This window comes from Numenius arquata, chromosome 12 (assembly GCF_964106895.1).
Source record: "Numenius arquata chromosome 12, bNumArq3.hap1.1, whole genome shotgun sequence".
In the NCBI taxonomy this organism is placed as follows: domain Eukaryota; kingdom Metazoa; phylum Chordata; class Aves; order Charadriiformes; family Scolopacidae; genus Numenius; species Numenius arquata.
Genome location: NC_133587.1, coordinates 29,504,815 through 29,521,670, shown reverse-complemented (window position 1 = coordinate 29,521,670; position 16,856 = coordinate 29,504,815). Strand labels below are relative to the sequence as shown.

The 16,856-nt window shown below is 39.0% G+C and overlaps 1 protein-coding gene across 1 annotated transcript in view; it reads left to right on the top strand.

Moving 5' to 3' along the window:
- ARHGAP12 (Rho GTPase activating protein 12) overlaps positions 1-16,856 on the top strand; it is a 73,707-nt gene that overhangs the window by 13,345 nt on the left and 43,506 nt on the right. Inside the window, exon 2 of the mRNA XM_074156798.1 lies at positions 16,232-16,495. Within this exon, the coding sequence (XP_074012899.1) occupies positions 16,232-16,495 (264 nt within the window). The remainder of the gene's footprint in view (positions 1-16,231; positions 16,496-16,856) is intronic.

Here is a 16,856-nt window from a genome sequence, read left to right as displayed (position 1 = left end):
TACTTAAAGTTTCTCAATAAGCTGTATATTTTTAATATAGCACTTGTACTAGATGTGACTGAACAGGAGAGTCTGAAGTCATCAAGCCAAACAAGCTGGATTTATTGACGGCAGCGCTGCAGAAGGCTCTGGGATGCTGGCTGGGCAGCTGCTGCTTTACAGACCCTCATGGGAGCTGGAACCAGGAGCTCCTCTAATGCCTGTGGTTGCATGTAATTCACCTTTTTAGAGGAACTCAATGTAAACGTCTCTAGAAAACAGCATAGAAATCAATGGCAAAGTATTCTTGTATACAGTAATTTTAAATAGGCTTGGTTTTCTGTCTGCTTCATTCATGGCAAACTACTGTTTTTTTTTCTAGAAACAGTAATGCTTTAACTACCACTTGTTTGTGATACTCTGCTGTAGCTAAATCATCAAACAAATGCAACAGACTTCTGAAGGTGCATCATTTACCAGTGACCGTAGTAGAAAAATAACATGCCCTTTACCCTAGTATATATTTTTCTTGGAGACTCCCAGAAAATTCCACTTGCATCCAACCTGTGCTTTCTGCAGCTGAAGAGCTGCTTTTCAGCAGCTGCAAGAACAGCTTTATGTGCTGAGCTTCGCTCTAGGCTTCAGCCTAGAGTTTTTTTAATGCATACATGTCCTTAGAAACATTTTTTTTTCCCAACAGCTTGGCAGATAGTACTGCAATACTTTATTATGCTTGTAGTCTCAATGAGAATGTTCTCCAAAGGCTGGTGGCTCCAGCTGATCCGCTGGCTGCTGAGCACGGGGTTGGAATTGAGCAGCCCGGGGGCCGCGGCTGGGCACCGCTTACTGCGTGTTGCTTCATCAGCATGAAACTATTAGCAAATTCTTGCCATCTCAGCTATAATGTACTGCTAATAGGTTTGCTTTATTGCATAGGGTAATCAAAAAAGCCTGGAATGTTTTAGTAATTTTAAGTAGCATAACATTCCTCTTAATGAAGTTTGACAGCATTTTCTAAACTCCCTCACATTGTATATAACAAGAATACCATAAATGCATTCCTGTGTACCAAGTGCTGGTAACTTATTTGTCCTTTCCTAATGAAAGTTTTCTTACATGAAGGCTTTTGACATAATTCTAGTGTATTCTATAAAATCGATTCCTGGCAACAAAAGCATGTGTATAATTAGTCCATCTTAGTGTACTCTCTTAATTTTGTCAAAGTTTTACATTTGTCGGAAGACTTCGTACTTCAGTCAAAAAAACCACAGAACTTTTGTGAGTAGTTTTTTTTTTTTGTTGGTTTTTTTTTTTAAATTACCTTCCAGTATTTTAGGTCCCGCTTTGTAAGCGGGGTTGCGCGATGTGCGGGGGCTTAGGGTGGCCTCTTTCACTTAGACCATCAGAAGTACGTTGCAGAGAGGGCTAGTGCCAGATACTTGAATCTGACTTTTTCTTTTTCCTCTCTACCTTTTGCTTTAGAGGCAGTTTTAGTCTATTTTTTTTAGAGGCAGTTTAAGAACTTCTTCATTTTACTGACTAATTGGAATGGATCTCTGATATCTAGGGATTGGGACAATTTTCATTTTTAGTTGTCAGCTGTGAAAAATGGTGTTCCATGGCAGAAAGCCAATATGGTTATGTCAGTTTATTTTACTGCTTCTAATAATTTGTGAAACTGGTCACAGTCTTGTAATCGTGGGAGAAGCAGGAAGGGTCCCTGTGTTTCCCCGTTTCCCACCTTGATACCAGGCAGGCTGCTGGGGTGGTGGGCAGGGAAGTGGTGAAGAACACATCTTCATATTTTTATTGCAGGGTCTGGTTCACTTACAGCTGCGTTCACTCATTTCTATCGCATCTGAGGGTCTTATCTCGCTCCTGGAGCCAGACTTCAGGAGAGGTTTTTTTACAGTCTTAATCCAGCAGTGCTGCTCATAGTTGGGATGGCTCTAGTTTGAATGCAGTACCATACGTGGGAAAAGCAGATGTCATCTTTATGATCAGTGCATCTTTAGCAGACCCTGTCTGGGTTAATCTAACTGTGACAGCAGGCCTTTGGAGATGGAGCCTTTATTGAAATATCGAAATACTTGATTCCTCTCCCCCTTGTTTCTGGCAGGCCGTACTTCTTTGTTTCAGCCCTTCATAACAGGCCTTTCATCCTACGAAAACTTTGAGAAGGACCTGCAAACAAGCAGGGGGACTTCTGCTAAACATTTAATTATGATTAGTTGTTGATACTTTCCTTCATTCTGAAGGAATGAAATCAGTACAGAAAGCCGGAATAAGTGTGGATTTTTTTTTTTAACTTTTGTGTCCTATTATTTACACAGTTGGATTCTACAGCAAACACAGCATTTTATCTTGAACAGATAGTTCCAAGCCTATAAGTGAGAAATTTCGACTTAGTATGCCAAATGTTAGGTAGCAGGCTAATTTTTTTTTTTTTTTCCTGAGTTATCCAAGAACTCAAAGTTACAACAGTCAGGGGTAATTGTCTTCGTAGTCTAATTTATACTGAAAACTGTAGAAAAAGTTACAGTGAAACAGAGGAAATATTTCTGTTGACCATGTTAATGGTCAGTCCAATCTATAAATGTTTTCTCTTCAACATACCTCTCTAAAACGGGTGCCTAAAAGAAATAATCCTCAAGTCTGTTATAAGGAATTTGGCTGGCATCTGTGCTGTTTAACCTTCCTTTATTTCAGTTTTCGTACCAGTGTACAGTTGGAAGTACTTGAAGTGGTGGTACGTCCTATCTGAGGAGTCAGAAAATAAAACATGTATTTTAATTTAATTACTGAAATCTTGATGACATGCTAATTCTCAAAGGATTTAATTTCTTATTTAAAATTTGGTAGCTTTTCTATGGAGTGAGCCTGTAACCTCTTGATTCTCATGGTGCTTGACCACTAAAATCCATATGGCTGCCCTTTCACCAGTAGTCATACTACCCTGGCAGTGGAGATACTTTCAGTGGTTTTCTTAGTTTTTTTTCCTTTGTCATAATTTTCAGTTGAGTGTTAAAGTTTGATTTATTTTTATTTTTTTAACTTGAATTGCTCAATTGTTCATGTAGGACATAAGGGACCAATAGAACCTGTTCTGACATCTCTTTTGTAACATGTACCAGTGAACATAATACAGTAATTTTCTGTGTGAAACCTGTAACATATGTTTAAGGAAGATTGTTGGAGGAGGAGAGATACTTCGATTTAGTTTTGGCTTTTGACGGTGGATGGCTGTGCTGAGTTTCTGGAGATAGGCTTAATCTGTTGTTGAGGACACCATTTGTTATTATTCAAAGAATATTTTAATAAAGAAAAAGTAAGTTTCTAGCCCATGTGACACTGCCTTAGTTCCTTCACCAATTCTTTGATTTAAGATACGATAGACATACTATAGGCCATATGCACTGATGCTATTTTGTGGTTCTTTCTCAATTACTGTAGCATGTAGTCCACAGAATTTTGTTTTTTATCCTAATGGCCACACTGAAATTACATTTCAACTGCAAAAATGAGAACTAACTGCTTCTGAAGAGATAAATACTGAAGTTTAGATTGCACTACAGTTACCCAGAAGCTTAAAATGCCCTAAAGCCGAGTTCACTTAGTTTGCAAGTCCTCTATTTTGTATTACAAAATGCAACTCGTTTCATCATTTGCTTATTTGCAACTTCTTAGGGAAGAGAAGTGACTTGAAGTTTCCTGTCAGTGCTGCAGCTGTGAAAGTGAACCAGGGGGACACGGCCACACGTTGCAGCAAAACTGCTCTTAGTTAAACATGTGGGGTTTGCCATCCAACTCATCATATTTGGGGGATTTTTCTTGCAAATTGTACCTGGGAATTGGCTTACCAGCTCCATTTCTGAGGGCTGTGAAGTCATAATTCATAGTCAAGGAAGAATAACTGGAGCACAAGCATTTCTAGTTGTCTGGCATGTTTCAGGATATTGCTTCAGGTGACTTAAATTCCGTGCTGGAAAGCTTTTTAGTATAGAGATGATTTCACTGTTGTTGTGGTCATCTCTGAACACAGAAGGGGGTTGGTCCATTGTTGAACTTACCTGCTCTGATAAATGTATATATTAATCCCAGGAAGTATGGTGTTGTGTATATTTTCCTGCCTGGTTTGGTTATTATCTGTTTATTATTTGGTTATTATCTTATTAATATTTCAGGTTAGCCACTGCAGTGAGCAGGACAGGAGTTACTACAGGATTGATGTGACTGAGTGAATGGGGGCATGTCCTTATTTTTCTGAAATCTGAGAAGCTCCATTCTCTAAAACTCATCTCTTGGATCTCTGGGAGTGTCTGAAATCAGAAGCAAGACTAGATCCAGTGGAAACTTCTTGCTTTTATCAGTGTCAGTTTTGTTACAGGTTGAAGAAAATTGTCCTCAGCTGTTATATTGGGGGGGGGAATCTCCCCTTTTCTTACTGGTGTGTTTCTGAATGTTTTATAACTCTTCTGGGTTCTAATTTATTTTAAGTATTGATATACCCTGGAGGTTTGCAGAGGACAGGAAAATATAGCATCTTTTCTTGCTTAAATTGATCAAGATATTCCCACCATACCTGACCCAGGTTTTTCTACTACAAATTAATATTAATAATATGTTTTTTTCTTGATGTTTGCAAGAGTAACTATAAGCACTTTGAACAGTGTACTGTTTCTATTTTTCTGAAAGAAAATAAAATAAAAATTGACAGACATAACAGTCCAACATAGCTAAGACTTTGTAGCGAGGCAAAGGACTAATATACTTTCTGTTCCATCTCATTTGATGACAACTGTGGCAAAAGTATCCCTTTTCTTTCTAATTCTGTAAGGTAATATATTTGATGCAGAGTGATAGGCATTTTTTTCGTGCTTGTCCATGCAGACTGGTAGAAGGCCTTTAGCTTTGCCAGAATTGGTGAATGCCTTACTGCTAAGTCTGTGCAACAGCTGAGTTCCCCAGATGTGCTTGTTTTGGCAGTTACCTTGGTTTACCTGTTGCCCGAGAGAGTCATTAAGAGTAAAGTTGTCATCAGGTTTTATCTTGTAGGTGCATCAGCCACCAGCATGATACCCTTTTTCCTGTGGTTGGAAGGGGTTGGGTGGCTGTAAGAAAAATATTTTATTCTATGTTGCATCTGTAAAGTATTGCATGCATTTTATTTTATGTTAAAATAGTTTTTCTCAACATACCAACAAAAATACTTTCTTCAGAGGTGAGTTTTTTAACTCCAATAGGAGCTAGTGAGCAAAACTGTATTTCTCTCTTTGCTCAGTCATACTTCTGGTGTGTTCTGTACTCTGACGTGATGGGAACAGCTGTCCTTATTCATCTTAAAAAAAAAAAAAAAACAACTTTGTTATTCTTTGACTGAGGTACTTGGAGTACTTCTTTCTTCCTTTGATGGCATGAGGCATCTGCTACTTCAGGTACGTCCTTTAATGCTCTGATCACTGTGGTACTATAGTTTGTCCTTACAGGCTGTTGATTTTTCTTAGGAAAAAACGACTTAAGCCCAACATTTTAGCTGTGTATACTCGTACAATAAAACGGCTTCTTACTGTACATTTTTTAATAGCTTGCTCTATTTGTTTCTAACCTCAGATGTGAATGTGTTGCCTTTCAGGATGAGGGATGCGAATATGTGAAGCTATACAGAACCTTCCGAGAGTAATAAAAATAGAGAAGAACCCCAATGTGATTCTTTCTCGCTGCATAGGGACAGAAGCAGGAATACGAAAAGAGCTATTGAAAGTTGTTGACTAACCTGCCCTTAAACCTTCAAGGAAAGTTCCCTGTTTTCCTAATAAGGCTGTTGCAAGGTTTCATTCCTTGTACTTTGCCTCTCTCCATGTGTAAGTAACTCTTTTAATTTAGCCAGGTTTTTTTTCTTGTCTGTGGCAGAAATAGACAAGTCTTTACTTATTATTGTCTCTGATTCCATTTTAGATGTTTGAAGATAATTCCTTCTCCCAGCCGCCTTTGGGCTGGGATGATGCAGCTAAACCTCCCTCAGAGCTAACAGGTTCTGAAAGAGAAGGTCCTGCTCTCCTGTCTCCTCGGTCAGAGACTTCAAAGGCATCTCTGACTGAGCTTGCAGTGACCTGCAAACACCTGAAGGGTCTAAATATGGGGTGCTTTTTTGTTTGTTTTGTTTTTTTGTTTTGTTTTTAAAGTCTTGATGGGGTTAATTTACTGCCATTCTAGTTTCTTCCATCAGCTTGCTGCAAGGTCACATCAGGATGAGGGGGGAGTGGAGGGGAAGGAAGGTGGGGTTGCTCCTGTTGGTAGTGGGTGGCCAGTAGACTGGCTTAGCTATTTCTTAAAACTGTATCAGTAGTCTTTTTTTGAAATACATAAATTTGTGCTTTTTCTTGTTTTCTAAACAAGTTGTTGGCTCAATCCTTTGAACTGTGTGCTTTATTAATTTGGTGATTTGAACTGGATTAGCAAAAGCATTTGTTGGTTGTGGTCAGTTCACCACACATTATCTCTTACTGCTCTTTCCTTCTCGGGGAGGGGGGTGCTCCTCACACTCTTCCCCTGCTCCAGCATGAGGTCCCTCCCATGGGAGACAGTTTCCTGGGGACTTCTCAAACCTGAGTCCTTCCCAACTGAGCTGTGGTTCTCAGTGATCTGCTCCAGCATGGGTCCCCTTACTCGGGGTTGCAGTCCTTCAGGAACAGACTGCTCCAGCATGGGCTCCTCTCTAAAGGTCCACAGGTCCTGCCAGGAGCCTGCTGCAGCTGGGCTTCCCATGGGATCACAGCCTTCTTCAGGCACATCCATCTGCTCCAACATAGGGTCCTCCATGGGCTGCAGGTGGATATCTGCTCCACTGTTAACATCTCCATGGGCTGCAGGGGCACAGCCTGCCTCGCCATGGTCTTCACCACAGGCTGCAGGGGAATCTCTGCTCTGAAGCACCTACTCCCTTTCCTTCTTCACTGACCTTGGTGTCTGCAGGGTTGTCGTTCTCGCATGCTCTCACTCCTCTCTCTTGCTGCAGTTGTGCAGGTTTGGGGTTCCTCCCCACCCCCCCTGTTTCTTAAAAATGTTATCCCAGAGGTGTTACCACCATTGTGGGCAGGCTCGGCCTTGGCCCGTGGTGGGTCTGTCCTGAAGCCGGCTGGCATTGGCCCTATCAGATGTAGGGGAAGCTTCTAGCAGCTTTTCACAGAAGCCACCCCTGTAGTCCCCCTACTACCAAAACCTTGCCATGCGAACTCAATACATTCCTTAACCTAGGTCTGTTTTATGTTAGAGTATGAATAAAATACTTGATGGACAGGTTTTGTCATAATTTTTCTAGACTTTGGGTGTTTAATTTGATTTTTGGTTTGTAGAGGTATAGAGCTAGCATGATACTATGTAAAAAGTAGTTCTTCAAATCATGTATTTTGGAATTGTAAGGCAAGCGAGGATCTCTAGAACATACTTTACGGATGTTACTCTCAGTTTATAAATTAGGCAGTACTGAAACTTGTTTCTCGGGCTTTTAATATAATGTTTATGGAAGTTAATGTAAATAGCTACACTGGCTGTTTTCTGAAGGGATTGTCTGTTCCTTCCCAAGTGGTACATTCTAATCAAGGAAACTGCCCGCTGGAGATTTGGGGCACGTGAGTAGCACAGGACGTTGGGAATAGTAGTTGCAAATAATAAACTCGGGGAAAGCTCCAAGAAGCAGATGAGGAGGGTGGCAGCTGCCCATTAAACTGTGTAAAGTGCAGCTGCCTGGCTGCTCAGGAAAGGATAGAGCCTACCAGTTACACAACAGAATATATTCTTGTTAATATATTTAGTAAGGCAAGTCAACAGAAATCATTCTAATATCTGATTTCATACCATACCATGGTTGTTTCCTAGGCCGGTTAGCTCTGTTATTTACTGGGGTTTGTCGTCTCAGTTTATTCCCATAACATGTTTCCAGTATACCAGTAAGTGTACTGATACATTAGCATTTCTCATACTGTTTGAATACTGGTGAAATCCTGCAGCTGCATATGTTATTAAAAACTTGTAAACGTTGCAGTTCATAAGCTCAAGAAGATATTTTGAAGTTATTCTAACACCTAACAAAGAAATACTAGCATGACAAATGTTTACAGAATTTGCTGCCACAAGCAACATTTAGTGAAGCAGAGTTTCACACAAGTGAAATCTGCTTTTACAGCAGAGTAAAAGGACAACAGCTGTAAATTGTGTGGGAGTTCTGTGTTTTCTTGTCAAGTATTTGGAATTAAATACCCTTTCTGACAACACAGATTTGATGACTGCTATGTTATAGAACTGTCTCTTGCAAGTTATTCTTTTGTTTATTTAAAAAAAAATTAATATGTGGAAGGAGCCATTACTATACATGTATATAGTTTTTAAATTCTTAATGGCTCTGGCTTTTTCCTTTTCTTTTAAATATTAGAATAAGTTTTGTTCTGAGTCATGGGGTTTCAGTAACTTGCATGGGAATAGTTATATTTCATTCTGTTTGATCAAATGGTACTCAGGCTATCTTTTAGGCTTAGTAATACACTTCAGTAACTTTTGAGTAACTTGGGAATCTTATTGGAGGTGACGTTTACTTTCCCATCTTTACTTTATGTGGAGGCCCAGCTTTACATGGCTTTGTGTAAGCACTGAACACTCAAAAGTACACTTCGATGCTATGGGATCTGTATTTTTGAAAATGTAAAGTGTAGAAAATGTAAAATGTAGAAATGTAAAGTGTAGAAATGAAGTGACTTTAATGGAAACTTTTTCTTGGCTGTTCAGGTATTGCGAGTTCAAATAACACCATTCCAACCCCACAATTATGTATCATAGGAGCTAACTTTTTAGATGTCCTATAGTACTGTAATGGTGATGACACAGAAGTATTCCATGAGTATGTTAATAATCTGTCTTAAAAATTACTTTAACCTCTGTGAGGCAAATGAGATGTACAGCTAAAGATTAAATAAGTTAAAAAAGCAAATGGCTGGTTAAGTGAGGGTTTTCCAGTACTCCTGAAGGAGTAACTCTAAGGTTATTCTGCTGTAACACTAAAACTAACTAAAACAACTGAAGAACTTCTGCTCTTGTGATACTGCCCTTCCAAAAAGCAGTGGCTGTTGGCCATATTACAGGACAGTTTTCCGCTGGAGAGAAGTTGTTAGTTTTTTCTGGTGTTACTGTACTTAGTTTTTATAAAAACAATAATCCTTGAGATACATCACAAATGATTCCTAACAGCTTTATTCTTCAAAAATCTGCATTCACACATGTACTGCAGGTTCCCCAGAGGTCAAGAATTGACAGCAGTTAAACTGAAATGCCAGAATAAACTTGGTGTTTCTACTAGTATTGTTGATACCAATTTGATACCACTTTCATGAAGGTGGGAGGAAAAAAAAAAGCGTAAATCTACTACTGTATGGCGTGTCCAGGTTGTTCATGATGGTGGTTAAATTTCTGAAATAGGTTACAGATACTATATTATGTCTGTTAGAAGTATCAGTGCTTTATATGGTGGACAGAGTAAAAAAGGAGTTAAGGAAATTTACTGGCTGACTATTCAACATGATAAATTTGGCGACTCTTTCCTAATTGGGATAAGCTTTCTGTGTAAGCATATATAAGTAAAGTGTTTCATATGGTATTTAAATTTCCTACTATAGGAAAACCAGCTTTGTCTATATCCTTGGACAAAAGCTTTTTTATGGAATGGAGAATCTAGATTGTGCAAGTGGCGAAGTACAAGTAGGGTAAACACTGTCATCTTTGTGTGTGTTTTACAAAGGATCCCATTGTAAGATCTTACTTCCATTTTTTAAAATATTTGACATCACTGTTGCAATCCTTCAATTATATACTTTCTTTTATTGCTGTAAACTTCCTAAGTTCATATGTAATAATTTTGCTCACTGAGATGGTCATAAGCACTACAGAAATGTGAATGGGAAATCTGTAGAGTGTGCAGGAAAAAAAGGTTTTCCATCAGTTTTCATTGATCGGTCCATTATAATAGATGGTCTGGGAGGGTTGTCTCTGGAACTCAGAGCCACAGCCATCTGCTCCCCTCCACCGCAGCCCAGGGTGTACCAGAGAGCCCTCCTGCTGCAGCCGATCTCTGCTCCTCTTCAGAATTCCTTGTGCATGTGACAGAACCAGCTACCTCTTGGCTTTCTGTGTTGCAGGATTTTTGCAGTACCATTTAATGAATTATTGTCTTGAGGAGTATGAAAATAATTTAAGTCACTTCTTTTGGGCTACCAAGAAAAGGGAATGTATTTAGGTTGAGGCTTTTTGCTACACATCTAGATTTGTTTTTTTTTTTTAATTGATAAGGCATTACAATATCACCAGAAAGATTTATATTTTCATCAACTTTGCGAATCTTTTTCCAGTGTTTATGGGAAAGCTAAAGCAGAAGGGAACTTAAATGGCTTAAATAACACAAGCGCTTTCTGGCAGAACACAATGTCCTATGTACTAAGACTCTTTGTTCCATAATCTAGTTTCATAAAGCAAAATATTAATAGATGTATTTATATTACAATGAGTTGTATGTAAATATCTCCAGAAATAGAAGAAAGTAATAGCTCAGCCTGTAATTCAGTGTAAGTAAAATGCAAAATTGACCAAAAGATAGAATTGGTGAAAGTAAATCAGTTGCTGATTTTTACTCTTTTCAATCTGATGGAAAGTTACTGGCTGGCCATTTAAAAAAATTACTTTGAGTGTATCTGCTTAATTTTTAAATGGGACATTTAAAGCATTTAACTGTTGAATGACCTTTACTAGAAGAATATATTTGAAAGATTTATATGGGATTATTTTAGTTCTGCATTGCTTTGCAATGTGATTTATTTTTTTCTTATCACTTTATAATAGCTGATTCAACTGAACATGAGAGCTTCAATGTAGTTAAATAATACTTACACTACTATAGCTTGTCCAAAATTCATAGTCAACTATTAACAGGCTTATAACATCTACTGTCTTCTTTTTACGTGTTCCTTAGACTTACAGAGTGAATTATCTAGCTAAGTGTTAGGTTGGAGAAGGTTAGTGCATAACAAATTGCTTGGGTTCCCATTTCAACTTGGCTTGTTAAATTGGTTCTCCATCTTCATCTCTGAGGCAGTAGAGGACTTGCTGAAAAATACCCCTCATGGTTTTTTGGGTATTACAGTAAGTTTTAAATGTGCCTGAATATGTTAGAAAGAAAGTATGATCCAAAACGTGTTTGTAAAAATAGAAGCCAAGACAGAAGGAGGAGATGAGCTAATTATTCCAGTTGAAGCTGTCACTTTGTGAAAATGAAACTGTAGAGGTTTTGAGATTTCTTTTATATAATTCCTGTTGAATAAAGCTGGTATTGAAGTCCCAGGCCTTCCTAAAAGGACAGTGGCAATTCCTTGGCAAGAAGCTTGGTTGTTGAGGGAACTGGGATGCTTCGTTCCCTGTCTCGGGCTGCTGTGGGATGTGCCTGTTCTCCTTTCTTCAGCTTACTGCTGCAAAGAGCTGGTATTCCCTCATTTTCCTTCATTGTAGTGCTGCTCTTTTGCACGAGTATGGACAATCTGTTGCTTGTAACCTCATAACAGCTTTAAGATGAGATTTGCTTTTCTATTATTTTTTTCTTTTTCATTTTTTGAAGCTAGTGTCAGAATGCTGCTGAAACGTAAGCTTTTAATTTCAGGTTAGTAACACTAAGAAAAGGTGTTCTTTGTCACCTTTGTCACCTGACTCAAACAGAGGCGTGACAATTAAAGCAACTTATTTATAAAGGAGGAAAGATGGTGTGGTAGGTCATGTTTGGCAGGCTAGCATTGCAGTTGTTCTTTAAGCAGTTGTTATGTTCTAGAAGTTTTTGTCTTGGATTTGAGTGCTGTAAAAGGAAAAAGGTAATTGCCAGTTTCAAGGAAACTTTGCTGTCTTTTAATTGCTGGCATCATCTATGCAATATGTTCTCATTGCATGAAAATAAACCAAAAGCATTTTAGGTGGTGGATAGGGAAGAGATCTGTAGTCCTTTTTCTCCCAGAACTGCATTCTTACCTGTTGGAGTGCACTGAACATTTTTTTTTCTAAGTTTGCTTTAATTTTGTATACTTAAACAAATACTGCCATCTGAAACAAGCCGTTTGTATAAGGTAATGTTAAAATTTAAGGTATCCTCTGAGAAGGCGATATGCATTTTGGTAATGAAAAGTACCTTGTGAAGTATAGTAAGTTTGCTTTTCGTTGCATGGAGTTCAAGTGTTCAGAGGCCCGATAGCATATCTGTGGCCTTTGTTGAAAATGTTGACTCTTCGTTCATGAATGATTAACAGGTTGTTTTATTTAAAGGCGCGTATCTGCTTCCTCCAGTGTCTGTATAAAAACTATGTTCTGAAAAAGCTGTGTGTACAGTCCCTATTTGAAGAATGTTGTGTCCTGCCTGCGTGAAACTCTCTTCCTTATCAGTATGCAAGGATTTACTGCTAGCAGACTTTTCTGTGAGATAGAACTTAAATATGGCAGACTTCTGAAGTATTAACATACAGAGCATTACTGAGCTGAGGGAGAGCTCAGTAATATTCATAAAGTTGCCATAGTGCTTAATGGGCTGTACAATTTTCATTCAAGTGGTAGCGTCATGGAAGTATTTATGCTTTCTAATTTTTATCACTTTTCTAGCAAGAGCCCTTCACTGTTCTTAGCAGGAGAAAGCAACGTGAGCAAGTCTGAAAGGCACACCAAATAGCAAATGAATGCTGAAATGTTTTGAGTAGAGGCGTTTTGTGTGTGCGTGCACGGGCGTGTTGAAGGACATGTTCATGTGATTCTGATAGTGAGAAGACAAGGAGTCTCTTTGGGTAGATTTAATTCCACGTTCATGAACATTCAGAGCTTGTTAGTGTAAAAATGAAGCTCGGGGTGAAGTTCTAGCTGGAAGTCCTCATGTACATACAGAGCTCTTTAGTGTTAAGGATATATTTGAGTTTCCCTTAGCTGTGTATGTCTGGGTTTATAGGGAAACAGTCAGGGAAGTGGTCAGAAACCGTTTTGGTCTCGGTTATGCTGTCTCTGTTCTGATTTATCCATTGGTAATGAGTAATGGGTTTGGTAAATGAAAGGAATACAGTTAAACTAATATGAGTTTTGGCTTGAAAACATGAAAAGTTTTTGCAGAACACAGTCTTGAACTTAGAACAGTCACCTTAAAGAAAGTGGCGGGGTCTGTGGTGGAGGGCCCGGGAGCTCCCCAGGGACACCTAGTGGGCCCTATGTCTCGGAGGACTCTCCTTCCCGAGGACGGGGGGGATTGACCCTTCTGCCAATGCTGAGGTAGGAAGTACACCAAAGTCAATTTCAGGAAACTTTGAGCTTTCTAAAAGCTGGGGTTTTTTTCCCTCATCAATAAATGAGAAGTTCTTCACAAAATTAGCCTTGATAAGGTTGGGTGCTGTTGAACTGAGCATTATTGTAGACGCAGCAGCATACCTCGTTGTGTGGCTCGAGGAATGAGGAAGTATTGTTGTATGCTATGTGGTTATTTAAAATAGCTCCTGATAAGAAAGATGTATCCCTCAAAGGCGTGCTTAGGAGCTAAGCTGCGTGTTGTAGTTTGATGGCTTGCATTTTTTTTTTTTATGCTTCGCTGAAAGCAGTAACTTACAGGTGCCTTTCAAAAATGCTGCGTTTCTCCCTGAAAAGATCTGTCAGAAGAGAGAGCACCAGGGAGTGAAAGTAGCTGGAGGCTTGCTTGGCAGAACAGCTGTCTTGTTTGTTTTTCAGGACAACAGTTCTGGCTTTCTCTTGAAAACCAGAGATTGGTATGTTGAATTTGGAAGTACTAAGCATTTAGAAGAAACCTCCTCATTACGCTTTCCTACCATGTTACTGTTTTAAACTTAACTAGTACATTGCCTGAGTTATGTGGCAGCGCGTTGGCTGTGAGCTTCCAGTATTGGCTCAGCACATATGTGTCCTGCAGTTTCATCTGGAGTTGTTCTGGTTATAATGCTGAAACCCTTGAAAACCTCAGTGTGAAACCTCTGAGCCATATTCCTATGTGGTGCTTGAGAAAATGTTTTGAAACCTATACCAAGCATTCTGTGTCATAGGGTTTCTATTTGGGAAACGCTTGTATTAATACGCAGAACTGTTCTTTTAATAATGGCACTTCATGGTCTGAATTAAAACAAAAAAGCAACTGGCAAATGCAGGCCAGACAGCAAAGCCTCCTTATTGTCTTGTGTGGAAGAACGATTTTAGGAGGATGCGAGTGTTGTGCAAGCCCCCCGCCTCCGGCCGCAGCGCGCGACAGGGCTGCTTTTGCCACTTCCTTGAAATAGAGGAAGAATCTGAAGGTTTGTGCATTCCCCGGTGCAGGTGTGTGTTGTTGCTTCAAATGACAAGCTATTAAAAAAAAAAAAACCCAACCAAAAAACCCCTGCACTCTTGAATGAGGAGACCTCGGAGAGGCTTTGAGCAGCCCCTGGAAGTTGATCAAGGTTATTCTCCTACCATCCTGGGGAATCAAGGCTCATCCCTGAGGACAGAGGGGTGATGCTTTGGTCACAGTAGAGTGCTTTATGCTGTTAGTGTTCTCAAGAGAACTCTACCAAAGCCAGCCATTTGAACCCTCTCCAAAAAGAGAAAAAGAAAAAAAAGGGTGGGGGGACACTTAGATAGTAGAAAAATAATCTTTTACTGTTCATCAAGCTTTGTAACAGATTTTTTTTTTTGCTGCAATTTTTTTTTTCCACCCCTTGTGGTTTGCCTTAAACATCCTGTACTTGCTATATCTAGTAATCTGTGTTTTCTCTTTTAAAGGCTCACAAAACAAGTCCATGCCCATTTTAATCTCATTAAGTTCCTCTCTAGCTGTTTCCCCTTTTGGTTGTGGATATTGCCCGTATTTGGTTCTAGCTATGGTGCAATCAGTTTATATCTGATTGTGTGGTACAATATGCTGTCTTGCCTGAGCAAACTCCAATAATTTATGATTAGATGTGGCTTAGATTAGCAGCCTATGATTTTAATGTTTAAAAGTACATTATAAAAGATCTTTTATGTAATGCAATATTTTTTTTTTCCTGTGAAAGATGCAACAAGAGGCAAAGGGACTTGCCTGCAGCAAAGCTTCTGAATTAAAACCAAGGAGGGGGAAGGGATGGTATAAATTATATAGTTCCTTCCTTTAGAATGCCTAAATAATGTGCCCTAAAATACAGAGATGGCAGTGCATTACCAGGAAACTACTACATTTGGTTTAATAACCAGCTGCTTTCACAATCTCATCATCACAGCTCTCATGAAAACAGATGCTCTTACATTCTGCATGGTGTGTTTTGTATACTTTTACTATACTTTAAAAATTGAACACCTGAAAGTGTATTTCTCTCCTAAACACATTAGTGGCTTATTTGAAAGTACTCATGGTTTCAGTGAGTGCCATGGACTTGTAACCATGCTTTCTGCTGGCCTTCATGTTAGCAAGCTATTTATTAATGAGGAATTGTCATTAGTGTCTTGTTTTCTTGTAGATACTTGTTTTACTTGTGTTTGTGTATATGAATAAAATTAGGTGGATAAGAATATCCACTTAATTTCTATAAGAAGGGTGTGGTAATCGGAACATTTGGTGATATTGCCTAAAATATTTTTAAATAAGCATCTGTTTGGAAAGGCATACAGGTAAACCGTCCAGGTGTTTTCCAGAGTTTCTTAGTCAGAACACTGTGCTCGTCTTTCCAACTGAACTGTCTAGATCTCACTGAGAAGATAAAAGCGCTGCTTTACATTCACCATCATCTGTATTAGCAGGGAGGGGGAAAGGTTGGAGAACCATCTTTGCCTAATAAGTGGCATCTCAGAAGTGCTATGTTTTGTCTTGAACGAGATCACATTTCTTACAGTTCCTGAGCAATACTTGAACTGTAAAGCTGAAGTTTTTCAACAAGACAAGCATGTAATTATTATTATGATGATGATACCAGTGTATTTAAAATTCACTGTAAGACATAATTATCAGCTGTCATCTGGAGAAATGCTAAAAAATTGTTTCAGTGTTAAATATAGCTTGTTATATTTACCTTATAGTTAACAATCTATTGTTTTCTTGCCCCAGCATCTTGTGGCTGTCCTTTGTGCTTTTGTACTTAACAACAAAGGGAGTTTGTTGGTTTGTTTTCCTACTGTAATATATTCTGATTTGTAAGGGAGCATTCTAAAATTCATTTGCTCTTTAACGATACATTTCTTCTCTTAATAGCCAACTACTCCACCAAGCCAAGGGAGGCCTGATTCACCAGTTTATGCTAATTTACAAGAACTGAAAATATCTCAGTCTGCACTTCCACCACTACCTACAAGTGCTCCAGTCCAAATAAATGGGGAATGGGAAACCCATAAAGATACGACAGGACGCTGTTATTACTACAACAGAGGATCACAGGAACGAACCTGGAAGCCTCCGCGGTGGGCCCGAGATGCAAGCATTAATAAAGGGGATTCCCAGAGCCATGCAGATCATGAGGTAGTTCCTTCTGAGATCACAAGCAATGAGACTGTAATGCATATGAATGCTGTTTTGCAATGGAATTTGGTATTGCTGAGTTTTGAGGTGTCAAGGAGTGTCTTCATTTGTCTCTTTGGTCATGTGTCTTGGTATGAAGCAGTAAACAATTTAGCTCTTCAATTGCTTTTGTGTATAAGAATGCATACAGGAACTGTGTATGAGAGTAGTGAGTTGTAAAAATGCCTTACTGTCCCTCAGCAGGTATTGCAGCTTTTCCTTTAAAGGTAAAGGAAAATGAAGATATTTTGCAACTAATAGGACTATAAATGACAGTAGAATAAGACAAGCATTGTGACTTCTCTGACATGGAGTACATTCT